At 46.0% G+C, this 27688-nt stretch overlaps 1 protein-coding gene across 2 annotated transcripts in view; it reads left to right on the top strand.

Annotated features, from left to right (window-relative positions):
* LOC115082519 (zinc finger protein 664-like) overlaps positions 1 to 27222 on the top strand; it is a 41184-nt gene extending 13962 nt beyond the window's left edge. For both annotated transcript variants that reach the window (XM_029586750.1, XM_029586749.1), the window contains 2 exons: positions 10462 to 10587; positions 23742 to 27222. In XM_029586750.1, coding sequence (XP_029442610.1) covers positions 10554 to 10587; positions 23742 to 25201 — 1494 coding nt within the window. In that variant the 5' untranslated portion in view covers positions 10462 to 10553 and the 3' untranslated portion in view covers positions 25202 to 27222. The remainder of the gene's footprint in view (positions 1 to 10461; positions 10588 to 23741) is intronic.
* Positions 27223 to 27688: the final 466 nt, after the last annotated feature.

The following is a 27688-nucleotide window of genomic DNA, read 5'->3' as shown; positions in this document are numbered from 1 at the left end:
TTCCTTTTCATGGGGGAATTCAGCCCTTTAGTGTTTATAGAGAGTAGTTTTAAACTATCCATCTACAAACGTGAGAAGTTGAGGACAGCTTTTCCACCCCGCTGTGAAGAAACAGCATGGCACACCTCCCAGTAGTAACCAGCGGAGTATGCGCCTCGCACCCCACCCCACTGTAGGTCCTGCGGGACTAAGGATAAAGTAATACTGAACCGGTCTCCCTTCACCTACCCCTCCCCACCCTCCCCGTCCCCCAATGCACCCACTATCTGCGTGGGCTTCGACCTTGGAGAGTGATGACATCACCGAGCAAGTCCTATCCCACCCCCCGCCCTCCCCCGTGAACACATACAAGACAACGATATCCAATCAACCTGTAAGACTGTAAAAACTTAACCGAACCGGGGTCCCGGCCTGTGTATGGCCGCAGTGACCCCAAGCCCCCTCGTGAGGCTCCAGTCCAAAGTGAAGAATTGTTACCACAGAGTCCCTTCGCCTCAGCCTGGGCCTTTGGATGCATTAGAATCCTCTGAATTCCTGCGAAGCCGCTTCCCACCCTTAGGCACTCGTTGCCACTTTGGGCACTCTCTCATGTGGGGTGCCTCTGGAGCTCCTACTTTCAGCGGTCGCCGTGACTCTGACATGTAGCCCGCCGCTCTCAGGATCTCCTCAGCCTCCGACACCTGCTGCACTTTAGAGGTGATGCCATTGATAGAAAAACTCAGTCCAAAGGGAAACAGCCATCTAGAGCGAAAGTTCTGATCACGCAATACCTGCACCACTGCCCGGAATTCTCTCCGTTTTTGAATTGTGGTAAATGCCAAGTCCTGGAAGATTTCAATCTTGTTCCCATGCCACTGCAGGGAGCCTTGCTTCCTGGCCGCAGTCATCACCTTTTCCTTCATGGTAAAGTGATGAAAACAAGCAATGATGTCCCGAGCCTGATTATTCCTGGGGTCCCCAAGGATCTGTGTGCTCTGTCCAGTATGATAGAGGTCTCCTCAGCTGCAGCGGGCTCCGCATGAAGCAAGGTCAGGCAAATATCTTGTATAACTTTCATACAATCTGTATTTTCATTAATCTCTGGGATGCCCCTAAACCGGAGGTTAGATCTTCTCAGCCTGTTTTCCATATCCTCCACTTGCCTTGCTAAGGTGTCTTGCGAGTCTCTCAGTTCTGTTGTTCTTCACTGAGGGCCTGATTATGTGACTGCTGCTCCTCTAGTCCCTCCTCCACAGTTTCCACGCGGTGGTTCAACTCAGAGACCTCTGTTTTGAGCCCGGACATTATAGCCTCCATATCTTTTTTATATTGGGCCATGTCTGCTCGTATGGCCCCAAACCAAGCGGAGAAGTCAGCCCGGGATGGTGCCCCGCCGTCTCCCGACTCCGTGGGCCCCGATATTGCCTCCTCCTCCGGGTCAGTGAGCAAGGCCGCTCCGTCCGCCATTTTGTCCGCGCTCTCCGAGTCGAGCTCCGCCGCGGCTGCGGCGAAGGAAAAACGTTTGAGGTCCAATTTTTTTTTGTTAGCTGCCATAGCAGCGCTAGCAGTTGCCGGTCCTCGGTTTTGGAGGGGAACCGAGGCGCAAGGACGCCGATGGTGCCTGATGATCGGGGCGGGAGGTGAGCCGCCGGGTTTAGCCATCCGTCCTGCGCGGTGACGTCATCCGCTCTCATCCTTAGTTTTTAATGGTACAACTACATCCATTGTAGATCTAAGGGTTGTAATCAATGAGCAAGATAAAACTTGGGTGGAGACTTTGCAATTTCTACTTTAACCTTTCTCCCAGATCTTTAAATTGTTCCATATCCATATGGCCCCAATACTCCTTTATCTCAATAAATGATTCTGTATTAGTATTCCCACTTTTTAAGGTTACATTAAAGTAATTAAAACATGATCAGACCAGGGCACAGGAGAAAACTGATGAATTGGAAACAGAAACATTAGCAATATATGGCAATGGGAATAGCAACTGATCCAAGTATGGCCTGCTTTATGTGTGGAAGTTTGAATTGGCGGACTCAATTCAAACGTAGCTAATAAGTTCAAGAAACCATCAAAAATCCTCTTTGGTGAACATTGAGGGTGTAAATTCAAATCTCCAATAATGGACACTTTAGATTGAGCATTTTGAATAAGATCAGCGAGCAAAGAAAGATCTTTTGAGAGTAGATTTTAGAAATTTTATTTATTAAAAAACATTCAGACAACATCCAACAAGGCAATGATCTGTGCAGTCTGGGTAAACAAGCATCGGGGTAACTTGCTTGATGCAGCGGTTACTACCCTTAACCATTAAGACTTATGTTCACCTTTGATGCAACTCCAACATTACTCTCTGCATCAATGGCAGGGGATGGCAGGAAACTTGAATCAAACAGTTACCAACAAGGGCCCTGAAACTGGTGGTTGGTGAAACAGATACGTATGGGAAAATAAGTGTGGGAGCTTGCTGGGCAGACTGGATGGGCCGATTGGACTTTTTCTGCCGTCATTTCTATATTTAATAGGGCTGCAATCAGGATAATCTTAAAAGCAGCCTAAAAAATGTGGGATTTTAGACTGGATTTAAATAAGGCAAGAGAGGGAGCATATTGCACCCAGCTCAGGAAGTGTATTCCAAGCATATGGTACAGCCAGGTAGAAAGCACAGAGTTGAGAATTGGCAGTAGAAGAGAAGAGCATAAATAGGAGTGACTTGCACGAGGAGGGGTGTAGGGAGGGAAAGATGAGAGAGGAGTGATAGTGAGAATCTGCAAAGTGAAGGTCCTTGTAGGTGAGTAAGGGTAGCTCGAACTGTATGCGGGAACAGATGGGGAGCCAATGTAGTGACCTGAGAAGAGAGATTATATGGGTGTAGTGATTTTGGCAAGAGATGTGCAGCTGAATTTTGGATGGATTGTAGTGGAGAAAGACGGGAGACGTGTGAGGAGCTGTTTGCAATAGTCTAAGCAGGAGGTGATGAGAGAGTGGATAAGGGTTCTGGTAGTGTGTTCAGAAAGAGCAGGATGGATTATGGTGATGATAGAAAGAAATGATACATTTTAGCAGTATTTTGAATGTGTGTAGAGAACGATAGTGAAGATGACCCCAAGTTTATGGGCTGATTGGACCGGGAGGATTGCAGTGTTATTCACAGAAATAAAGAAAGGAGGAAGAGAAGAAATGAGCTCGGTGAAAGATAAGGAGCTCAGTCTTAGTCATGTTGAATTTAAGGTGGTGGTGGTGAGGCATCCAGGTAGCAATGTCAGAGAAGCAGGCTTATATTGGGATTGGATTCCTAATGAAATATCTGGTACAGAGAGAGGTAAATCTGGGAATCAGTAGCATAAAGATGGTATTGAAAGCCATGAGAGGAGATCAGAACACTATGGGAATTAGTATAGAAAGAGAAGAGGACCCAGGACAGAGCCCTGAGGCACACCCACTGTTAGTGGGAGGGCAGTAGAGGAGGATCTGCCAGAGGGTACACTAAAAGTGTGATGGGAGAGGTAAGAAGAGAACCAAGAGAGGATGGAGTCCTGAAATCCATGTGAGAAAAGAGCATTAAGGAGTAGGTTGAGATCAACAGTGTAACAAGCAGCAGATAGTCATGGAGGATAAGGATTGAGTAAAGGCCTTTGATTTTAGCCATAAACAGGACATTAGAGATTCTGTGGAATGTAGAGGGCAAAAACCAGACTTGAGTGGACTGAGAATGGCTCAAGATGAAAGTCAAGACAGCGGAGGTCAACAGCACAACAAGTAATTTGGAAGCGAAAGGAAGGAGGGGACGATAGCAAGGTAGGTAGGGTCCAGTGAGGTATTTTGAGTAGTGGTATGATCACAGTATGTTTGAAAGTAGCAGGAAACAGTAGCGGTAGAAAGAGAGAGGTTGTAGATGTGACAGATAGAAGGAATTACCGCAGGGGTATTACAACTGAGGATCTGGGTGGGAATGGAATCAGAGGAACAAGGAGAGAAGATGGGGGTTTCCTCCATTGTGATTTCAAAAAAGAAGGAGAGGGTGACTGGGGCCAGAGGAAGAAAAGAGAAATGAAGTGGGGGAGAGGGAGGCAGAGGTGACCTGATTGAAACCTTGAGGCTAATTTTGTGACCTTGTCATGAAAGTAGTCAACCATAGTCTTGAGTGAAGGGGTGGAGGGAGGTTTGAGTAGGGAATTGAGTGTTGCAAAGAAATCGTGATGAGTGGATACAAGAGGATTTGTCAGATCGATTTCGTAGTCTTGCTAGGCAAGTGCAATAACAGACAAGAAGGAAATCAGCATGAATTTGAAATGCATGAAGTCAAGATGGGCACAGGAACCTAGCCAGAGACATTCTGCAGAGTGGCCACAGGAATATAGGAAGCAAATTATAGGAGTGAGCCGAGGCTGGGGTTTGATGCGTCTTCCACGTCAGGTAAGGAGGGGGTAAGAGTGTCTAAAGTAGAGGAGAGTATAGTGTTGTAAGAAGAAACTGCCTCTTCTACTGACTCTGGCAATGTAGTGGAGGAGAGGAGTGATGAATAGTGGAAAGGATACAAGGGTCGACAGTTTGGATATTCCTCAAGGTGTTGTGGTGACTGATTGATTGAGGCTGTGGGGAGGGTGGTTTAGTGTGAAAGTTTTCAGATGATGGTCTGTGAAAAGAAGAACTGCGATGGAGAAGTCTGAGAGATAGCAGTTGGAAGAAAGGACTAGGTCAAGGCAGTGGCCATGCTAGTGAGTAGGGGGCAGTAGAGAAGAGCTGGAGATCAAATGAGGAGGTTAAGGTAGGGAGTTTTGAGACACAAGCCCTCTTTCAACATCTTGTTGAAACAGCTTCCATTTCAACCTGGAACTCTCCTCTCCTCATTGCTCAACTAGAATATTCATCTGCCTGCTTCCAGGTCAGAGGCTGCTTTATAAAGAGTTTAATCACAGGTTTGGTTTTTTTAGGGTGGTGGTGGTAATACCGAGAGATTAAAAAGTGGGTGGCTGTGGGCAAAGTGGTCTCCTGGCTAGGCCGTTTCCCCAGTGAGGCCATGGCTGAGCAGGGGGGGGGGGGGGGGGTCAAAACTTGTGGCAGGACTATCAGTAGGGTGGCTGTTCTTCCCCTCCCCCAGTGCAAATAGGACTAAGTTCCCCTTATCTCCCTAGATCAGGGGAGAAAAACAATGGAACTGCCCCTTTAGGAACTGAACTTGTAAATATAAAAGGGGAATGAGGAGGAAAAGAGAGCCTGCGCTTGCAGTGAGCAGCCTGTGGCAGTGACTCGCCCTAAAGAGCTAGCAATGAGTGGTGCACTTCCCAGCATTCCTGAAGGTATGGAGTGCAGGAGGAAATGTGGAGGCATTTGGTCTAGGGAGCAGGAAGCTGTTGAGTAAAAGAGAGCAAAGTTACATTTTGAGCAATTTTTGGCCTTGGAAGAAAAATTCCCTGTTGGAGAAAGAGGAAGTTGAGTCACTCACAGACTCCCAACAAGTGCAGCTTGAAGGGATGGCAGAACAGCGGATGCTGTGATAAGACTGTTTAGGGGTGAAGGACTAGTGCAGTGGTGGCTAGGTTTCCCACTCACTAAAATTGGAGGAAGAGCAGCCTAAACAGGAAGGCCCAAAGAGGAATCCACTACTGAAGGGCGTACAGAAGACCTGAAAGGCCTTTCGGTACACTCGGCAATAATGGAAATACCAGGAGTAGCATGGGAACGACCGGATGCAACATTCAAATCCGGAAGGGCGATGGAAAGTTTTATATCCTGTGCAGCAACCAAAAAAGGAACAATTATTCCGACTGCCTAAAGTGGATGCCGCACCTAGCAGCAGTAACTAAGAGAGCCATAATCCCGGTTGAAGGCGGGGCTGCACTTAAGGATCCTCAGGATAGGGAGGCGGAGTCTGCCTTCAGGTAGCCTTTATCCTCAGGCAGCTATTTGTGGGGGTTACGGAGCAAGGGCATTGCTCAGGTGGATACAGCAGTTCCCAGGGAGTGAGGATTCCCGACGCATCGCAGTCAAGCAATGCGCAGACAGCACAACTAGAGTCAGCAGCAGCCTTCATACGGGCCGATAGTGTACAGTGCGCGCCGGCGGAGCGCACTGTTAACCCGCGTTTGGATGTGCGTTTTCGTCACGCTAGCTTTTACCCCTTATTCAGTAAGGGGTAATAGTGCATGGAAAACGCACGGCCAACCCCCCCCCGCCCCGAAACTAATAGTGCCCGCAACATGCAAATGCATGTTGACGGCCCTATTAGTTATTCCCGCACGATTCAGTAAGTAAAATGTGCAGCCAAGCCGCACATTTTACTTTCAGAAATTAGCGCCTACCCAAAGGTAGGAGTTAATTTCTGCCGGCACCGGGAAAGGGTACAGAAAAGCAGTAAAAACTGCTTTTCTGTGCACCCTCTGACTTAATATCATGGCGATATTAAGTTGGAGGTCCCAAAGTAAAAAATAATTAAAAAAAAAAAAAAATGTATAATCAGCCCGCAGCTCTCAATTTTGCCAGCGTCCGGTTTCCAAACCCGTGGCTGTCAGCGGGCTCGAGAAACCGACCCTGGAAAAATTGAGCATCGGCTGTCAAACTCGCTGACAGCTGCCGCTCCTGTCAAAAAGGAGGCGCTAGGGACGCGCTAGTGCAGCCCTTTCAAGGGAGCAGGGAGGAGGCACAGGCAAGGACAGCAAGGACCTTTAACAAGTAGACGTGCCCAGTGCACCTCCATGATCCTGCTGGTAGAAGGGTGTCCATAACAATATTATGAGGAGGAGGCCTGAATTACAGAAAACTGGTGGGTCCTAGAGCTGGTCTGGTGGGGGTATGCAATGCATTGGAAATGAAGGCCCTAGCAAAACAAGCACTCATTCAGTCCCCATGCAACGGACGCAAAGAGATGGCAATACGGCAACAAGAGACAGGTAACTAGAATATTCATGTGCCTGCTTCCAGGTCAGAGGCTGGTTTTTACAGAGTTTAATTACATTTTTTTTTTTAGGGTAGAGGTGGTAATAAAGTGGAATACTGAGAGACCAAAAGTGGGTGGCTACGGGCAAAGAGGAGAGCATATCATGGCAAATTTGCTACATTTTCTCCAATCACAATACAGGAAAAAGGGAAAGGCTGGTACTCGGTTTACTTTGTGGTGCCAAAGAAAGACGGGACCTTTCTTCTGCTACTAGACTTAAAAGGGTTAAACCAGTTGCTGCTGGTGCCCTATTTCTGCATGGAGACATTGAAATTGGTGATTATAGCAGTAAGAAAAGGGGAATTTCTGCGATAGTGTTGTGCGCATCCGTCCGCGGCCCCACCGCAGTCGGCCCTGCTCACCTCGCTCGCGCTCCAACAGGCCCTGGTTCAGCTTCTTCCGCAGCAGTCGCTCCTCGTCAGCGTCTCCTGCTCCGTCCGGGCCCTCGACCTCCCAGGCCGCCCTGCAGGCGTCTTGCAGGCCCTCGGCGTCCTCACTCTTCGGGACCACGCCCCGAGGCACGCACGCACGGATCCCATGGCCCTTTAAAGGGTCCGCGGCGGGAACTCACTCCGCAGCGCACAAGGATGATGTCAGCTGAATCGACTACTTAAGACGAGGGCCCTTTCCCCAGTTCCTCGCCTTGGCAAACTGGTCGTCACCATTGTGTGAGCTAGTTGCCGTCCTTGTTCCTGCGTTCCTGTGCTTGTACCAGTGTTCCTGCATCTGTTCCTGTGTTTCCTGTTCTCGTTCCAGTGTTCCTGCGTTTGCTCCTGTGTTCCCGTGGTCCTTCCTGTGTTCCAGCATCTGTTCCTGTGTTCCTTCGTTCCTGAGTCTTGTTCCACATTCCGCAACCCAGGTTGTACCTTTCTTGGACTGATACCCCGGTACTGACCCCCTGCTTGCCTCTGACTATGCTTGGACTGATACCTGGAACTGACCCTTGCTTGGCTGACCATCCTTGGATGGATACCCTGGCTTTGACCCTTGCGCTCCATTCGGACACTCTCTTCGCTTCTCCTATGACCACCAGGTCCGCCTGCCTCGACACCACCGGCAGCCTCCTTTGAGCTGGACCACTAGGCACTGCTTACTCTGCCCGGAGGACCTTCAGTTCCTGCCTCGTACCCGTGGTCCCCGGGTACTCTCTGTTCCGGTCTAGCTCGTCGGTTCACCGTCAGCCACGCACCTCTCCTCTTGGTGGGCACACCTCTCCATCATCTCTCCGGGAGACCCTCAGAGGCCCACCTAAGCCCAGGCAGCCCGGGAATCCAAGGGCTCAACCTGCGGAGCCCCCGGGCTGTTATTGGTGAAGCTCCTGCCAGCCTCTGTCTCCTTGTGTGCTTCGCCTCCTGGCGGCTGGCGCCCTCTGGGTCCCCTCAGAGGGCCGTACCAATCCTGCGCCAGGCCAAGGGTCCACCTCCAGCACAACAGATAGATCTCTTAGAGGCCTACGTTCACATACCGATAACAAACAACATCAGCAGTATTTGCATTTTACAGTGTTCTGGGACTATTACCAATCAAGGTCTTACTGTTCGGCCTAGCGACAGCCCCCCCAGGACATTCACCAAAGTAATGGTAGTGGTAGGAACCTCCCTGTGCAGGAAGGGAATTAAGAGTTCAGCCGTTTCTGGATGACTGGTCCCAAGCCCTGCCCGGGGGGCCCAGCAGCCAGTCGGGTTTTCAGGATGTCCACAATGAATATGCATGGGGACCAGTGGCTTAGAGTAAGGAAGGAGCAAACTTCATTATCTTATTTCAAGGGTGTGGAAGATCTTTGAGATGTGGTGCAGGAATAGAGGGGTGAATCCGAGCAAGGCACAGGTTAGCCCCTGTCTTGGATTTCCTCCAGGATGGCCTGGACAAAGGCCTAGCAATCTAGTCACTAAGGGGTAGATTTTTAAGAGGCGCGCGAACAGCCTACTTTTGCTTTGCGCATCAGACTCAAGCAAAAGTACGCTGGATTTTTAGTAGATACGCGCGGAGCCGCGCGTATCCACTAAAAGCCGGGATCGGGGCGCGCAAGGCTATCGATTTTGTATAGCCTGCGCGCGCCGAGCCGCGCTGCCTCCCCCCCGTTCCCTCCAAGGCCGCTCCGAAATCGGAGCGGCCTCGGAGGGAACTTTCCTTTGCCCTCCCCTCACCTTACCCTCCCTTCCCCATAACTAACCCACCCACCCGGCCCTGTCTACAACCCCCCCTACCGTTGTCGGGGATTTACGCCTCCGGATGGAGACGTAAATCCCCGCGCGCCAGCGGCCTGCTGCGCGCCGGGCCGCGACCTGGGGGCGGGTACGGAGGGCGCGGCCACGCCCCCGGGCCGTAGCCCACGCCCCGTACCCGCCCCCAAAACGCGGCCGACACGCCCCCGAAACGCCCGCGTCGACCGGGCCCCGGCCCCCCCGACACGCCCCCCGACACGCCCCCCTCCGAAACCCGGGACGTACGCGAGTCCCGGGGCTCTGCGCGCGCCGGGAGGCCTATGTAAAATAGGCTTCCCGGCGCGCAGGGCCCTGCTCGCCTAATCCGCCCGGTTTTGCGGGCGGATTTAGGCGAGCAGGGCCTCTGAAAATCTACCCCTAAGGGTGCAGTTAGCCGCTATATCTTGTTTCAGGGGCAAATCAAAGAGAGCCCTATAATGTTCCATCTGGATGTGGGTTCTAGATAAACAAAAAAAAATTACTTGATTGAAACAGAAATAAGAGACTTCTAAAAATTAAAGTAAGAGGTCTCTCTTTTTCCCTTTCTTTTTTTTCCTCTCACTAAAAGGGCATGAATTTAAATGCAGCCGAGGAGGGAGAGCAGAAAATATGCTCATTCCTAAGACACTTTTTTTGTTCCTTAGTTTGTACTTGGATGTCTTTCATAACCTTTTTTTGTTGAATTTCAGAGGAAGCCTTATCATTCAGCTTGAGCAAAAAGACTACTGACACTTTCCCTGCTGCCCCAGGCTATAGAGGGGGACGTCAGTACAAAAAGTTTGCATTCTGCCTCCATCTGCTGGTAGAGGAGACAGATCCCTCTTGTCTGGACTGATCTGTCAGGACTCAAGGAAAGAAAATTAGCAAGTAAAATCTAATTGAACTTTCTGGGGAAACCTTAAAAAAAATTAAATGTTCCTTTAGATGGAGGGAAAGTAATCGGCATATGATTTTCAGTTTTTCCCTGGCCAAAACCGGGGCAGAACATGGAAACATGATTTGGGGATCGGTGATGTTGGTGACATTTCTTTCTCCCTTCTGGGCCTGATTTGCTAGACGTTTTCCCCCATAAACACAGAATGGGAGTAAAGCTTTAGTAAATTAAAACACTCTATGTGTGGAAGTAGGTAAATCAATAATGATAATTGGTAAATAAAGAATTAAATGTAGGTATTTTTCAGTAGAATTGATGAAACTCCCTCAGAAATCAAGACAAATGTTGGTAAAATTCAATAGTTGCTTGTATCAAGAGATCAGGGACTTTTCAGTTAAAAAAAAAAAAAAAAAAAAAGGATCAAAAGTGAAGGACCTTCTTAATGCAGCTTCTTGTTTCAGGCTCCATTGATCTTCGATGATCTTGCTGTGTACTTCTCTGATGAGGAATGGACTGACTCAGAAAAATGGCAAAATGAACTTACAAGGATGTAATGAGGGAAAATGTTGAAGCACTGATGTCACTAGGTAAAGATTGTTTCTCCTGCTTATCTTTACTATCCTACCCCCCTTTTGGTTTTCATTTCTCCCTTAAATATCTAAGTAAGATTTTATCACCTTTTATTGATTGGGCAATTTCTCCTGTATTTGGCCTTTTTCTTCTCTAACTGCATTCCCTTTAGTTTTGCCTGTATTCCTCCTTTTGTGAGTTTGAGTGTGGAGGGATCTGCCTGGTGTTAGCAGCCTTGCCTGATTTCCATGACATTTAGCCTTTCTCTTCACACCATTTCTGACACCTCCCTATAGAGAACCCCCATTGGTCTCGTCTTCCTCTTCCCCTCGCTGGCTTGCCTTTACACAGTGATCTGTTGTCATTGTGAACTGGAAAGACACAGCAGAGCGTGCTAACGAACAACTCATCCATAAATTAAGAACAGAATTTACCTTGCAAAACTGATGAAGCAACGGGTATGGCCCGCGACACACACTTCCAGCATGCGTAAGGCAGCAAGTGCTGTGAGGTGCGCTTTTTCTCCAGCCTCTCTGCTCTTGTAAAACCTGCTGGCTTTCTTCTGAGCAAACTGTTCCCAAGAGCATTTCAGGTTAGAAAGGAGCTGCGTATTTTCCTGGGAGGAAAGTCTAGCTCCTGCTTCTCTCATGTCTGACAAATGTATTTGAAAAATGTAACATTCTCGACCCCTCTCTTTAATACAAATTTCAGATGATATTAGGGCAAATTTGCTGCCAGTTATGAAGAAGCTTCTCCAATTGCTCAAGCTCATAGAAACATACTTGAAATTCCCCTAAACTAATATTACACTTACATAGGAACCGCAACAGGAACGCTATTACCTGCTGTCTCTTTTCCAAAAATTATTTAGCCTAATCTGGATAGATCTGAATACACCTGGAAGTACTGCAATAGATTTAGCCAAGAAAACTTCTGATTCAGTCTAAAATACATTTGTAAAAAATTATCATCAGATTCTGAGGCTACAAGCAAGTAGCACCCAGGAGATTCTCCTGCCGAGACTTAGGCAATGTAATGTCCACACCAGTATTCTCAGTTGGTAATACATCTCCAACCGGGGTACTGACTGAGGGTTTCACAGTGCTTCATATGGGGAGATAAAATAACTGAGAAATCAAAGGAATTAAATCAAAAGGAAACATTTAAACATTCGGTATAATATCTCCTGAGCATGTCCTTTGAAACTTTTTGGAAAATTTAGAAAACGTAAAATTCTCTATGTGAGAAATTTTTTTTAGCATTTTCAAATTTACGATGTAATACCTCATTGCCCTTTATAAGGGCTAATGGGAAATTCTGCAAATTAAGAATCTGTGAACCCAAACTTGAAACTTTCCATTGTGCTCTTGAATAGAAGAAGTATGGGAAATAATTAGGGAGATGATCCTGTTCCATTGAAGGTTTGACCCTGTCAGTGCTTGAAGACAACGTCTATTGCAATATTTTAATAACTGACCAAAGTGTTTCAAGGGTAATAACAGGTAGTTCATCCCCCACAGAGGAAGGGATCCCAGATACATCACTCACTAAATTTCCTTGTGGTTCTTCCCAGGCTTTCAACACCGCACAACCTTGTACACTGCTAATACATGCAAGTGCCTGCACACAGAGTGTGCGTACGAATTGAGCGGTGCTTGTTTTTTGGAGGGTGCCTAATTTTTGTGTGCATAAATTTTTGAGCACGAGCTGCTTGGACACACATTAATTACCACGATGGCACCTTTGAACAAGAAGCCTAAGCGCCTTTCTCTGTCATATCCAGGCTTCTCAGCCTGACGTGGCTTCTTATCTGTGTTAGTGATGTTTGGACACTCAGGGAGAGTTGTCTTCCTCTGATTTTGCTAAGCCTGGGTCCTCCCATCTTGATGAAGGTTTGGTGACCGCTTTGTATGGAGGTTCGTCAGACGTTGGTAATCCCTTGAGTGGCTCCTCTGCAGGAAACGGCAGTTCAGTTGGCCCTGCTCCAGTTTTTTCTGGGTTTGGACTGGATCCAGCTGCATTTTCTTGGGTGGAGTTTTTTTTTTCCAGCATTTATTTTATTTTATTTTATTTATTTATTTATTTATTTATTTATTTATTAACTAGCATGTAAGAATGCTTTTACATTTAACAAGGAAAGAATAACTTGGAGCCATGAAACAGGGTAAAAAAAACAATTAAATAATAGGATTTTTTCGTGGGACCAGAGATTTACAATCCTTTTTCAGGCGCAGTCCTTCACTTTACCCAATCTGGTCAGGTCGGACCCTCAGCCCGTGGCCCCTCCCTCTTCCACTCCTGTGGTTCAACGCCAGGTGTGCCTCGTTTCGCTGTGGGTATTCCTGACAGGAACCCAGATGGCATGGATGATGAGGCTGATCCTGATTCCCTGGAGGAGGAGGAAATTCCTCCTGGAATGGATCCATATCGGACCATCTTATGGTTCTTTCATAGAGATGAACTGCTGGCTCTGATTTCCCAGACCTTGCAGAAGCTGGTGCAAATTCCATGTCAGAACAGAAGAAGAATCCCATTTTGGTTTCCTTGCATAAAGCCTCTTGTTTTTTCCCAGTTTTGTTGCCATCCCGGAATTGATTGATCTGGAATGGGACACCCTCGATGCAAATTTCAAAGGGGATTGGACATTGGAAGGTCTGTTCCCCTGGATCCAGCTGTGAGAGATTAAGAACATAAGAAATAAGAAATGCCATACTGGGTCAGACCAAGGGTCCATCAAGCCCAGCATCCTGTTTCCAACAGTGGCCAATCCAGGCCATAAGACCTGGCAAGTACCCATAAGAACCTGGCAAGTACCCAAAAACGTCTTCCCAAAGTGGATGCGCTGGTCTGTGCCATCTGTAAACGGACTACTATCCCTGTGGCGGGAGCAGCGGCCTTGAAGAGTGACCTTGATAGGTGGATTGAGTCTATGCTTAATCGGGCCTTTGAAGCAAGTAGCGATGACTTTGCAGATTCCTTCATCTTGCACTCTTGTGGCCCGTTCTTGCCTGCTTCTCTCTCAAGAAGTTTGATGATTCTGAGGTGAATTTCAGAGCAGTTATGGTACCCGCTGGCGCCTTTTTGGTAGATGTGGGCTATGATTTGGTCTGTACCTTGGCCAGCGGAGTGGCTTCTATGGTAGCGGCCAGGCGTCAACTATGGTTGCAAAATTGGTCAGCTGACGCAGCTTCCAAAGCTAATCTTATGAAAATGCCTTTTAATGGCTCGTGCTTGTTTAGGAGCGAGTTGGAGAAGCTGGCCAGAAGTGGGGCGAGTTTCCAGTTCCCCAGTTGCTGGAAGACAAGAAGCAATTGCAGCACCCCTCTGCTATGAGGGGTCATTTCCGGGGCTTCCAGCAATTTTGTCTCTACAGAGGAGCGACCTTTCAGAGGACTCAGCCTTCTGATAGGTCTCACTCCTTTTGTCCCAGACAGTTCAGGAGAGGATTGGGCTTGGATGGTGGGATCTTCTTGAACTTCTCAATGAAGTTTTGCCAATCCACCTTTGGTAACAAGAGATAGGAGATGTCTCTCTCTCTTTTATCAGCGGTGGGTCAAGATCACATCAGATCATTGGGTCATGGAGGTGTTAGAGGGATATGTGCTGGAATTTCGCAGTATCCTTCAGGACATGTTAATGGAGTCTCCTTGCCACTCCCCGCAGAAGAAACAGGCAGTGTAGTCTGCGCTTCTGAGGCTCCTCAGGTTGAGGAGTGTGGTTCCTGTGCCTCCGTTTCAGGAAAGATCGGGGCGATATTCCATTTCTTTTGTTGTGCCCAAGAAGGGAGGGTTCCTTTTGCCCCATCCTGGATCTCAAGTTTGAGGGTGATTCATTTTTGCATGGAAACCTTGTTCTCAGTCATAATGGCCGTGTTATCGGGGGAATTTCTGACATCCCTTCATATTCCCATCCATTTGAAACAATGTTTTCCATGTCTTGCGATGTTGGGGCACCATTATCAGTTTTGGGTGCTGCCCTTTGGTCTAGCCACTGCCCCCAGAACATTTTCCAAGGCAATGGTGGCAGTAGTGGCAGCATTGAGAAGAGATGGGATCCTTCTGCACCCCTACGTGGATGACTGACTGATTCAAGTCAAGCCTCAGGGGGAGAGCCACCTGGTAACCAACAATGTAATCTTCCTTGTTGCAAGAGCTCGGTTGGGTGGTGAACCTGGCCAAGAGCGGTCTTTGGCCCTCCCAGTCATTGGAGTATCTGGGAGTCCGTTTCGACACGAGGCTGGGCAAGGTTTTCCTGCCGGAAGTTTGGATTCAGAAATTGATGTCAGTGTGCTGCTATCTTCAGGTGCTCGGCTTGATGGCAGCAACCTTGCAAGTGGTGCCATGGACGGGGCGCATATGCGTCCTCTTCGGCGCTCACTGCTGTCTCGTTGGAACACACAGTCTCAGGACTATTCTGTTCAGCTCCTCCTGCCGATGGAAATCTGCTCTTCTTCTGGTGCTGGTTGCAGGAGGCTCACCTGAGCACAGGAGTTTCCTTGTCCTCCCCGCTGTGGTTAGTGCTCACAACAGATGCGAGTCTCCAGGGCTGGAGAGCTCACTGTTGAGAGCTGTCAGCCCAAGGATATTGGCGTGCCAAGGAGTCCCTTTGGAACATCAATTGCCTGGAAGCCTAGGTGGTCTGGTTGGCATATTTGCAGGGTCAAGCATTCCGCGTGATGTCTGACAATGTGACGATGGTGGCCTCTATCAACTACCAGGGAGGAACCAAGAGCCAGCAAGTGTCGCTGGAAATAGACTGCTTATGGAGTAGGCAGAAGGACATCTACAGATGATCTCGGCAGCTCACATTGCAGGAAAAGACAACATAAGAGCAGACTTTCTCAGCAGAGAGAGTCTAGAGCCAGGAGAATGGGTGTTGTCGGATGAGGTATTTCAGCTGATAGGGGATTGCTGGGGCCTTCCATTTTTTAACCTCCTGGTGACTTCTTGCAATGTGAAGGTTCCTTGATTCTTCAGTCGCTGGAGAGATCCGTGGTCCCTGGGCATAGAGACTGTCATACAGGTCTGGCCGGAAGACAAGTTGCTGTATGCTTTTCCTCCATGGCCCTTGTTGGGCAGGATAGTTCGCAAGATTGAAGGCCACAGGGGGCTAGTACTCCTGGGAGCGCCGGACTGGCCCAGGAGACCATAGTAAGCAGATCTATGAAGACTACTGGTGGAGACCCCCCATTTGTCTTCTGCTGCACATGAATCTGTTGTGGCAGGGTCTGGTTCTGCACGAGGATCCGACTCTGTGCTGTCTTATGGTTTGGCCTTTGAGAGGGCTTGCTTATTGAAGTGTGGATGTTCTTCTGTGGTGATTACTACCTTACTCCGTGCTCAGAAGTTCTCCACTTCCTTGGCCTAGGTGTGGGTTTGGTGAGTGTTTGAGGCCTGGTGTGAGGAATGCGGTATTCTTCCACACTCTGAGATTCTGCTCATTTTGGACTTTTTGCAGGATGGGTTGCATAAAGGATTGGCCCTGAATTCCTTGAAGGTACATGTTGCGGCTCTTGCCTGTTTTGGGACCCAGTGAATGGTGTTTTCTTGTTGTCTCATTCTGATGTGGCCATTTTTTGAAGGTAATGAAGCATCTTCAGCTTCCCTTGAGGTTACTGGTTCCCTTGTGGAGTCTTAATTTGGTACTGGATTTTTTGGCAGGCCATATGTTCCAACCACTTTGTGGCATTTCCTTGCAGTTATTGACCTTGAAGACAGTGCTCCTGGTGGCTATATGTTCTGCATGTCGAATTCTGAGCTGCAGGCCTTGTCTTGCTGGGAGCCATTTCTTCAGGTGACTCCAGGGGCATTACAGCTGCATACTGTTACATTCCTTTTTGACTAAGATGGTCTCAGAATTTCATTTGTATCAATCCATTTCCTTGCTGTCCCTGGATAAGGTCAGGGACACTGAGGAGTATCGCCTCCTACATCGTTTGGATATCCAGAGACTTGTCGGGTGTTATCTGGAGGTTTCTGAACCTTTCCAAAGATGGATCGCCTGTTTGTCCTCCATGGTGGGAGGAAGCAGAGTGAACCAGCTTCACGGGTTACAGTAGCTTACTGGATTAAGGAAGTAGTCACGGTCGTGTATGTAGATCTGAAAAGCTGTTGCCTATTCAGCTTAGGGCTCATTCCATTAGGGCTTAGGTAGTGTCATGGGCGGAGGTTAGTTTGTTGTCTTCTGTTGATATCTGCCGAGCTGTGACATGGTCCTCCTTACTCACTTTTTCCAGATTTTATCATCTGGATGTGCAGGCCCGGGAGGATGCAGCGTTTGTACATACGATGTTGACTGGACTGCGGGCAGCCTCCCACCCTGTTGGGGAGTAGCTTTGGTATATCCCGCTGGTCCTGAGTCCATCTGTCTACACTAAGGAAAATGAAATTATCAGGAAAGTAATTTCTCCATTTTCTGCTTACCATTCCTCTCCCTATGAACTCAGGTATCTTTCTTGCTTTTGCTGTCATCTTTGGCCACCTTGAAATCATCAGATATAATCAGTCCCAGATCCTGCTTTAGTTTCACGCGTAGAAAAATTTCACCCCCTAGACTATAAGCTCCCTTGGGTTTTTACAACCCAAATGCATGAACCTGCATTTTTTAGCATTAAATCTTAGCTGCCACTCTAGACCATTCCTCAAGCTTTACTAGATCCAGTCTTATGTTTTTCACTCTTTCCAAAAGATAAACCTTTCCCAGTAGACGTTCCACAATGTCACTTACAAAAATGTTCAAAAGAACCGGTCCAAGAACCGATTCCATGCACCACTAGTAACGCCCCTCTACTCACAGTGAACTCCGTTTATCACTGCCTTTATTGCCTCTCACTCAACCAATTTCTAACCCAGTCGGTTGCCTTAGGGCCCACGTTTATCTATAAGTCTGCTATGCAGAACCCTTCGCTTTTCTTGGCTCATCAGTGTCTCTTCAGGAAGGCAGGAATCCCATTCGTTTCTGTCTTCGTCAGGCAGACAGGGAGATATAGCTGTTCAATATCAGCTCCTGGCAGCTCAGAAAGCTTCATATGTGCATAGGGCTCCATCTGCAGGCAGTTTAGCATGTATTATTCTGCAGGAGGAAATTCCATATCAGATAGAAACTGTCTCAGGTCCTCTTGCGATATATCCACCCCTGCCCTCTCTTTGTTTCTCCTCTCCTGGGTTTGTGGCCACCCCATCCCCCAGGTTGAAAACCTCTGGTTAAAAGCAAAAATACTTGTTAGATTCAGCAGAATTTCAGCATGCTGTTTCTTGGCTCCATTGCTTCCTGTTTTTGATATATTCCTGGGTCACCTTTCATTTTTCTCTTTTTATGGACATGACCCCTGTTTTGTTAGAAACCTCTTTTCCTGAGCCCACTTGTATCACTGGTGTTGGCATGGTGTCAGCTCCTAGGCACTCAGTGCTGACATCATGCCAACCTCCCCCTTCCCGGGGCAAACCAAACTCTCTTTTCTGCTCTTCCCCCTGCCCCAGACCTTGGTTCCAGTGACATGATTTTCACAATACAGTGAGTGCATGGACTGCACAGAAGCCCAAGGGAAAGGGGCAGGATCCCAAACATTAGATAGATCACAAGCTTCTATTGCTTATTAATTACCATCAGAGCAGTTTATGGATTTTTCCTCTAGGAACTTATCCAAACATAAAGTCAGTTTACATGAAGTTAAAATGTATTGAAAACATGTACATAACATAAGACAATATGCTTGATATGCTGCTATTAAAAAATATACTTTACATGCTATCAATACTAATCCATCTGCTTTTATAACCTAATAATCATAGGAGTACCTGAGAACTTAATTGTAAACAATTACCTCAAGTCATCTCAATAGGATGATATAAAACATTAAAAAATAACAGTCCTAAGATTTAAATTAAACTCCTAAAACCTAACATAGCCTGAATCAACGAGAAACAGTAAAAGACATGATGATCAAATCAGTCATGTACTTCCCAGAATATATATGCTTGGTTAAAAAGGAGAGTTTTTACAATTTTCCTGAATTTAAGGAATATTCAGTTTTAGCCTCAATAGTAATGGGCCCTGTATACAAAAGAGTCACTCATGTGATTCATCGTCTTATCAGTTTAACAGAAGGAACAGAGTAAATGATGAGCTGCATTTCCAAGTTGGTTGATAGGGCTTCAAGGCATAGTGAAGGTCGATAATATCAGGCCATGGAGTTCTTTAAAAACCATTAATAGCATCTTAAACTTAACTCTCCAGGCTAGAGGAAGCTAATGATACTGAATCCAGAAGAGGGAAATGTGTTGTCTCATTGAAGTTCCTGATACTACTCTAGCCGCAGAGTTTTAAACATACTGAAGAGCCTGCACATTAGTTTGAGGCAGACCGAGATAGAGGACATTACAGTAGTCTAAAGAAGACGTAATTAACCCCTTACCAGAAGACGTAATTAACCCCCCCAGAATATATTCTTCAGTGAGCCTATTGTATTGTGTTTTCTCATCCTGAAAGGGGTTAAGGCATGAACTACTGTTTTAAGGTGTTTTTTTTGGTCAAATAAGTGTGAATTCTACGTATCACCCTAAGCTTATAAAAGAAGTTTCTAACCAGTAAATTTATATGAGGGTGAAGTGATAAATTGGTGTCCACAATTGTGCACCCCCTTGTGCGCGCCGACCCCCGATTTTATAACTTGCGCGCGCCTGTGCACGCAAATTATAAAATCAGGCGTACATGTGTGCGCGCCGGGTAGCGCGCGCACATGTACGCCCGCGCGCACCTTTTAAAATCTACCCCTATGGTTTTATCAATAGCCTCTTTCCGGGAACTTTTGACAGGGACATAGAATTGCACATCATCTGCATAGATAGGCTAGACAAGATCTAGTGCTACGAGAATTTTACAAATTGGCATCATAAAAATATTAAAAAGCCAAACAGAAAGCACCGATCCCTGAGGAACTCTAATAGAAACATCATATAATGCTGACTTAAGAGTTTAGAAATATATGACTTTCTGAGATCTCCTGTCCAAGAATGAAGAAAACCACTGCGGAACAATATTAGCAGTTCCAATATCCTTCAGTCTTTTTAGAAGTTTATCATGGTCTACAGTGTCAAAGGTTATGGTTAAATCTAAAAGCACCAAGAAGAATTCAGTCCCAGAATCGAATCCTCTACGAAAACAATCAAAAAGAGATGTCACTAGATTCCCGGTACTGTGGCTTGCCCGAAACCCATATCGATGCAAATCCAAAATTGCGTATTCATCAAGAAAAGATTGAAGCTGGGGTTTTTTTTTGTATTTAAATGTTTTTTATTGAGCCATTCAGAATAGAAAAACAAAACAAGCATATCAAATGCCATAAAACAGATTGCATACAAAAGCGTCAACACTGTGGTTTACATGCATAGATTATGGCTTTAGAGTTTTAACTTTGTCTCCCTTCCCTCTCCCCTCCCCTCGGCAACAAATTAAATTAAATTCAAGGGATTATGTTTAGATGTAAGGGCGAGTTTTTAGAAACACAGTATAATGCACATAACCCAACAACTTCTTAGCCTTCATCGGGACATTGCATAACGGGCTCTGAGGTGAAAACTCCTAACAACTAATATTGACAGGTACAACATGGACACTCATAAAGTTCCTCCTATTCTTGTTCCGCAAGCCACTTAATATATGGATCCCATGTCGCATGAAAGGGTTTCAGTTGGTCATGGTGAGTCGCTGTGATACGTTCTAGTTGGTAATAACCGTGTAGTCTATGTAAAGCTTTAGCCAAACTGGGTATGTAACACTTTTTCCAGTGGGCTGCCAGCTCAATTCTTGCTGCAATAAATACTTGTTGTGAAAAACGCTGTGTTGGTATATTCAAAGTTTCTATAGGTAGGGTTAAGAGGACATGCCAAGGTTTCACGTCTAAAGGTTGGTGAATAACTAGCGTGATCCAGTTGATTATTGCCGGCCAGATGTTTTGTAACTTCACACATTGCCACCATATATGATAGTAAGAGCCAACACCCCCACATTCCCTCCAACAAGCAGTGGAAATGGCGGGTATGTAACAATGTTGGACGGTTGGAGTAAGGTGCCACAGGTACAGCATTTTATAACAATTTTAAGAACATAAGAAATTGCCATGCTGGGTCAGACCAAGGGTCCATCAAGCCCAGCATCCTGTTTCCAATAGAGGCCAAACCAGGCCACAAGAACCTGGCAATTACCCAAACACTAAGAAGATCCCATACTACTGATGCAATTAATAGCAGTGGCTATTACCTAAGTAAACTTGATTAATAGCCGGTAAATCCATGTTGACTGTGTTCCATTAAACCATGTCTTTCTGTATGCTCTACCATTTGGATCTTGAGAATAGTTTCCACTGTTTTTCCCGGCACTGAAGTCAGGCTCACTGGTCTATAGTTACCCGGATCGCCCCTGGAGCCTTTTTTAAATATTGGGGTTACATTGGCCACCCTCCAGTCTTCAGGTACAATGGATGATTTTAATGATAGGTTACAAATGTTAACTAATAGATCAGAAATTTCATTTTTGAGTTCCTTCAGTACCCTAGGATGCATACCATCCGGTCCAGGTGATTTACTACTCTTTAGATTGTCAATCTGGCCTACTACATCTTCCAGGTTCACAGATATTTCGTTCAGTTCGTCAGTTTTCCTGGATGCTTGCTGAGATAGAGTACTTGTGTGTGATTGTGAATATTTGCACCCATTCTTCTCCATCCAACGTATGCCCAGAGTCCTCGACCAAACCCCTTGTTGTCTGATCTTACCCGGAGACCTCCTAAGCAACAGGGCATATATTTTAGATATTAGGCCTCGCATGTTGTGTGCATTCATACAGAAGTTTTCAAATAAAGAGCCTGAGAGGCTTCTCGGAAAGGGTCGAAATTTCATTGTTGATTTAAGTTTGATGTGTTGTTAGTTGATTTATGGCGTCACCGTGGCCCTCCACCCAATTATGCACTTCATCGACCTGCGCACCGAGAGCTGCAAGGTCCTCCTTAATGTCCGCCATTGAGGCCAGGAGGTCGTTTTTGTGCTGTCGCAGGTCGGTACATAGTTCCATAAACCAATTTCTTATTTCATCTTTCAATCCGATCGTGTTAGGAGATCCAGAGTCGTTGCTCTTATGACCAGGTGTCTCCCCAGACAATCCGGCCTGCTCACCATCCTCGGGCCCGGCATACGCGGCTGTTTTGCTGTAGGAAGATTGCTTTAAGTCGGCCGTCTTCCGTTTCGTCGCCATGCTGAGAAGTATACAGGATGGTGCTGATTTGTGTGCAAACGTTGAGGTTCAAGCACTGATATAAATGGTATTAAGTCATGTGGGGGATGGAGCTCAGTTCTCAGGAGTCCACTCCCATCGGTAGCAGTATAGCACCCCAGATTGAAGCTGTTTTAATGCTTCTTTCTCAAAAACTTTAGCCAATAAAGGCAAGTTAGAGAGAGGCCAGTAATTATTAAGATCATTATTTTATTGTATTTATTTATTTATTTATATTCCGCTTTTCGCACTTTTTTCAGCGCTTCAAAGTGGATTACATTCAGGTACTGTAGGTATTTCCCTATCCCCAGCATCAAGATTTTTAATTTTTTAAGTTTTGGATTAACTGAAACAGTTTTTAGGATAGCAGGAACATAACCTTCTATAAGATTAAACGTGTGCAATATAATGAGCAATATCCAACTGAATACATTTCAAATGGGTATTAGGACAGTAACTCCTTCAAATGAGATTCTGGTGGCACACATCCCAGATTGCAGAGGGCCCATGATTTCTGGTTCCCTACTAAGGGTTGTTGCTGTGATAGCTGGGTTATGAAAGAAGATGGTGGGGCCTCCTCAGGGAGGAAAATCCATGGTGGTTATGAATGAAAGCCTCATGGCACCTTAACTTCATGCCTGCCTCTGCCAGTCATAAACAGCGGTGAGTGGGGAGGTTCTGGCTGGGCTGAAACTTTGCAGAAAATAGGAACCCAAAGAGTGAAAAAGAACTGATACCCAAAACAAAATTTTACTCAAATCAGCAACGCAACACAGTAGTGTATTAAATGTGTATTGAGGCACTTTTATGTTAATGGACCTCATGCAAAGGCTCCTAGACTGCGCCATTGGATGTGGTGTCTTAAGTCTTGCGAATTGAGATGGTGCCTACATTGCATTTATAATCATTGGTCCAGGATAATTATCACCATCGATCACAGATATGTTGTTTTGGGCTGAAACTTCAGCATGGAAGAAGGTGAACCAGGCCTCCACCCTCCAAAAAAAGGTCTGAATGAATTTATTGATGTATTTCAGTGAGTAGCTGAAGCATCTCCCAAAATGCCAGTACTGCAATGTTTGTTTAAAAAAAAAAAAGCTAACAGTGTCATTGGGTGGTGATGATAAAGCTAACGAATGTTTTATAAGGCTAACAGAAGTTTACAAATACAAGCCCTCGGGGCTACTAAGATTCATTCATGTTTATAAACTAGCTCTGCGTCTCAGCCAGTCTACTACAGGTTTCACATACGCTCCCTTCTACACTAGGATTAGTTAATCCTGTATACTAGATCAGGTGGTTTGGCTTCACTCCCTGTTCTGTTCACACTGTAGAATTACTCCAGGAATGAATGTAGAAGTTTCTGTTTCTCTTCAGACTTGGTTCTGGAATGAAGTACAAAATGCCATGTGCCTACATTTTAATCCAGCATTAGTAACTTCTGGAATATTTAATCCAGAAGTAGAGCCACCTCTCAGAGAAGGAATTTGGTTAATGTGGTATTAATGTGCACCTGCTCCCTGTGCACTCTGCAGTGTGAATGCATACAAAGAATGAAGCCGGCCCAAAACTGCACTAGGAGCAGAATTAGCCGCATACATGAAAGTGGGATTTCTCTCTCAAGCTGCTATAACATGGCTCTTTTTCTCAATTATTAAACAAGTAAGATTGCAGTCCCTCTCCCTCTTCTTACAATCTCTTAAAAAAAATAAAATTGTACGGAGACAAAAACAAACATGCTGAGTTAGGTTTCCTTCAGAATCTGCCATATTGTAAGAAGGGTTTGTTTTTTTTAATAGTTAAAACCTTTTAAATGAAAACTGTACTATACAGAAACAATTCCTTCCCTCCTTCCTTGTTCATTAGCATTTGAACTAATATCTGGAATGTCAATTTAATTCAACAGATGATGATGGTATTAACATACCCAAGGAAAAGAATCGGGAAGGAATTGCAGCAGAGATGGAGTCCTGTGCAACATTATCAGAAAAAACTACAAAGGTTATCTGGTCTTCAGACTATGGAGGGAGCACGTCACAGAGACACAAGGATTCCACAGAAAGCAGCGTGGATCAGTTTGCCGAAGGTGAAAGAGGAATTGCCGTGTCCAAAAATGCCCTTCCACAGGAGGTGACCCAGGCAGAAGCAAAACCCTTTAAGTGCACTGAATGTGAGAGAAGCTTCACAAAAAATTCACACCTCATCATACATCGTAGAATCCACACAGGAGAGCGACCCTACAAATGCAGCTGCTGTGAAAAAAGTTTCAGCCAGAACTCGGACCTTAGCCGGCATCAGAGGATTCACACAGGGGAGAAACCATTCCGGTGTCCCGATTGCGGGAAGAGTTTTAGTCAGAACTCGATCCTCAACAGGCACCAGAGAACTCATACAGGGGAAAAGCCGTATAAATGTAACGAGTGTGAAAAGAGCTTCAGTCAGTATTCAAATCTTATCAACCACTGGAGAACTCACACTGACGAAAGGCCCTATAAATGTGCCGAGTGCGATAAGAGCTTTAGCACGAACTCGCATCTTGCACATCATCAGAGGAGCCACATAGCAAAGAGCCTGCGCCACATTATTGACGGCGCCGAAAGCTTTGATGGCTGCCCAAACCTAGTCACGTACCCGAGCAACTGCGTGGAGGAGAACACCTACGACTGTTCGGAATGTGGGAAAAACTTCATCAGCAGGGCTTGTCTGAAATCTCACCAGAGAAACCATTCCAGGGAGAAAATCTACAAGTGTGCAGAATGTGATAAGAGCTTCAGTCGTAGCTCCGATTATATTAGGCATCAGAGGATCCATACGGGAGAGAGGCCCTACAAATGCCATGAATGCGAAAAGACCTTTAGCGAAAATTCGTACCTCCTTAAACACCGGAGAATTCATACAGGGGAGAAACCCTATAAGTGTACGGAATGTGACAGAAGTTTCACAGAAAATTCACATCTTGTTACCCATCAGAGAACTCACACCGGTGAGAAACCGTATGAGTGCACAGAGTGTGGGAAAGGCTTCGCTCTGAACTCCCATCGTGTCGCTCATCAGAGGATACACACCGGAGAGAAACCATTTTTTTGCCTGCACTGTGGGAAAAGCTTCAGTGAAAGTTCAAATCTCGTCAAACACCAGAGAACTCACACAGGCGAGAAACCATATGCGTGTAAGGAATGCGAGAAAAGCTTCAGCCAGTACACGAACCTTAAAAACCACTGGAGAACCCACGCCGGCAAGAGAACTTTTAAATATACAGAAGGGGAAAAAAGCTTTAGCGAGAGCTCACCTCTTCATAGACATCAGAGAGCTCACACAAGAGAGCGCCCACCTAGATATGCCAGTGCAAATTGTGATCTGGTATGATGTACAGAAATTGTTCTTGGCACAAGAAATGTGCGAGTTTAGGGTGGGAGAAGAAGGAGATTCATTCCTCCATGGCATGTGGAGAAATGGGACCAGTTTGGAGACATTTCCCTTATTCTGGAGTATGGAAAATAAACCCGTTTTCCCTAAGAGCAATGCACGCAGAACTACTCAGAGAGCGCTTGTTCTCTTGCCTCCTTGTAGCAAGGAGAGGCATGATGGGTTGTACACGGGCGCCCGCATGCTCAATTTAAAGTTACTGTCCCAGTGTTGGGAATTGCACTCATGGTCAGAGGTGGAGTAAAGTTTCCGGTGCTAGTGTTAGTCTACGGGCAGAAGCTGGAGTTCTGGCGTCAGGCCCTGTAATTGAGATTTATGAGCAGAAAATTATGCTTTGCACAGAAATAATATTTTATGTGCACAAGTCAGGTTTTATGCACATAAAATACTTTTTAATGTGTGACTTGAGTTTTTGTGTGCATAAATCACATCTGAGAGACTCCCACCCCCCCCCCCCCAAGTTTAAAATGTGGTTCAGCCTATACAGAGCACACATTTTAAATGGGGTTTGTGCGCACATTTTCCTGTCCGTGTACTACTTTAACTCCCGATGCATTAGCATACCATAAGTGTATTGCAGTGGGAGTTCAACATTGTTTTAACCTTGGCGTTAAGAAACACTGCACTGAGTTTCAGTGCACAGTTTTAACTCACACCTTACCTCAGGCTCTTGAGGCCTAAATTTAGCACTCTATTTTTTCATTTTTTTTTTTATATCAGCCTCATGGTAATTACACAAAGAAAAATGATTGAATTGGCACAGGTTTTGAAGCTCATGAGCAGTAACAGTTATCAAGGCTGTGAGCTTTGTTGAAACTGACAATTTAAGGTTTGCACTGTGACAGGAATATTTACGTTACGTCCTCTGATAATCAACACAGATATTGTATGGTTTAAGAGAGATTGCACAGAATTGGTAAAGTGGCAAGAAAAATCTAGAACTAAGAGATCATGAGGCTGGAATGGGGCAGACTTGAAAGTAAACTAAACATTTCTCAGGGGTACTGGATGGCTTAATGGTTTTACAGAGCCTTTTGCAGCTAGGTGACCGGAAGGAATCAAGCTCAGTCACTTAAAAAATAAACATGATCAGAAGCCATTTGGACTTGGTGGTGTTCTTCCTCTTCCCCTTGGACAGGTGTCCGTATTGCTGAAACCACCATCTTAGTTTGGCAGTAACCGGTACCTTGTTGGCAGTCTCGGCAAGCATGGGGGAGACGTGAGTTTACTTTTTCACCCTCAGAGGTGGTCCCAGCAACACAGAGCTGAGGTGTCAGCCGGGTAGGGAAGCTGGCATTCTCACTACCCATGTCGTGACTCTTCTGGAGATTTCCCACGTAGTCAAAATGGCACTGTTCACCAGCACTGAAATCACTAGACAAAGCTATTTTTTTTTCCAAGAGGTTTAATCTTCCTGCAGCAGCAATGGTCAGAACACCATCAAGTATCCAGTGGGGTCAGGCGGCAGGGTGTTAATACTTCATATTGGACATGTTTTCAATCTCAGGCAAAATGCCAAAAAGGGACTGTCCTCGGCTCATAGCTCAGAGGGACTGAGAAGGAGGAGGGGAAAAAGAACAGTGAAATGAGAGGAACAGAAATAATTATAATTCAAAAAGAATAATCCCTTACCAGCAGCACTATAAATGTACTGTGGTCTGTAAAGGCATCTGGGGCTCCCTGCTGCTTGGGTGACAGCATGGCAGTCTGGAAGGTAACTGTGGCAGCGCAGCCGACAGCCAGGTCAAAGGTAAGTTTGACTCCAGCTGTTGGATGGAGGTGAGCGAAAAGGAGAAATTATGAATACGGCCACAACAACCCCCTCCCCTGCCCATGGGGTTTCCTGCAGCAGCTCAGGGGTAAATTCACTGGCACTTTGGCATTTTTGCACATGGAGTTTTGTTATTTCATATGTGTGAGTCACAATTTGTATTGCAAAATTTTCAATTAAACGTTTTCAGTTAAACAGTATTTGACAATTTTTAAATTCTTAAGAACATAAGAAATGGCCATGCTGGGTCAGAGACCAAGGGTCCATCAAGCCCAGCATCCTGTTTCCAACAGAGGCCAAACCAGGCCACAAGAACCTGGCAAGTACCCAAACAGCAAGATGTTTCTTTCTCCATTTCTTTTCAAAGTTTTACTTTTTTCCTTTTTTCTGTTCTCTGAAACCTCTCTCCCCTCACAAATATGCCTCTTTTTTCTTCCCCTTTCTCCTTCCTTCTCCTCCTTCCTTCCCATTCTCTGCTTGATCCTCCATCCATTTTTCCTTGCTTCCCTATGTATTTCCTCCTTCCTCTCTCCCATTCATCCTTTCCTTGCTCCTGTTTTTATCTCCCTCCCTCCCTCCCAATTTTTTCCTCCTAGTTCCCACCCTCTCCCTCAATCATGAGCCTCTCTTGCTTCTAGCACCCCCCCCCCCCCACC

The sequence above is a fragment of the Rhinatrema bivittatum genome, unplaced genomic scaffold, assembly GCF_901001135.1.
Source record: "Rhinatrema bivittatum unplaced genomic scaffold, aRhiBiv1.1, whole genome shotgun sequence".
Lineage (NCBI taxonomy): Eukaryota > Metazoa > Chordata > Amphibia > Gymnophiona > Rhinatrematidae > Rhinatrema > Rhinatrema bivittatum.
The sequence above is the reverse complement of the archived record's forward strand: the minus strand, read 5'-3'. Positions and strand labels throughout refer to the sequence as shown.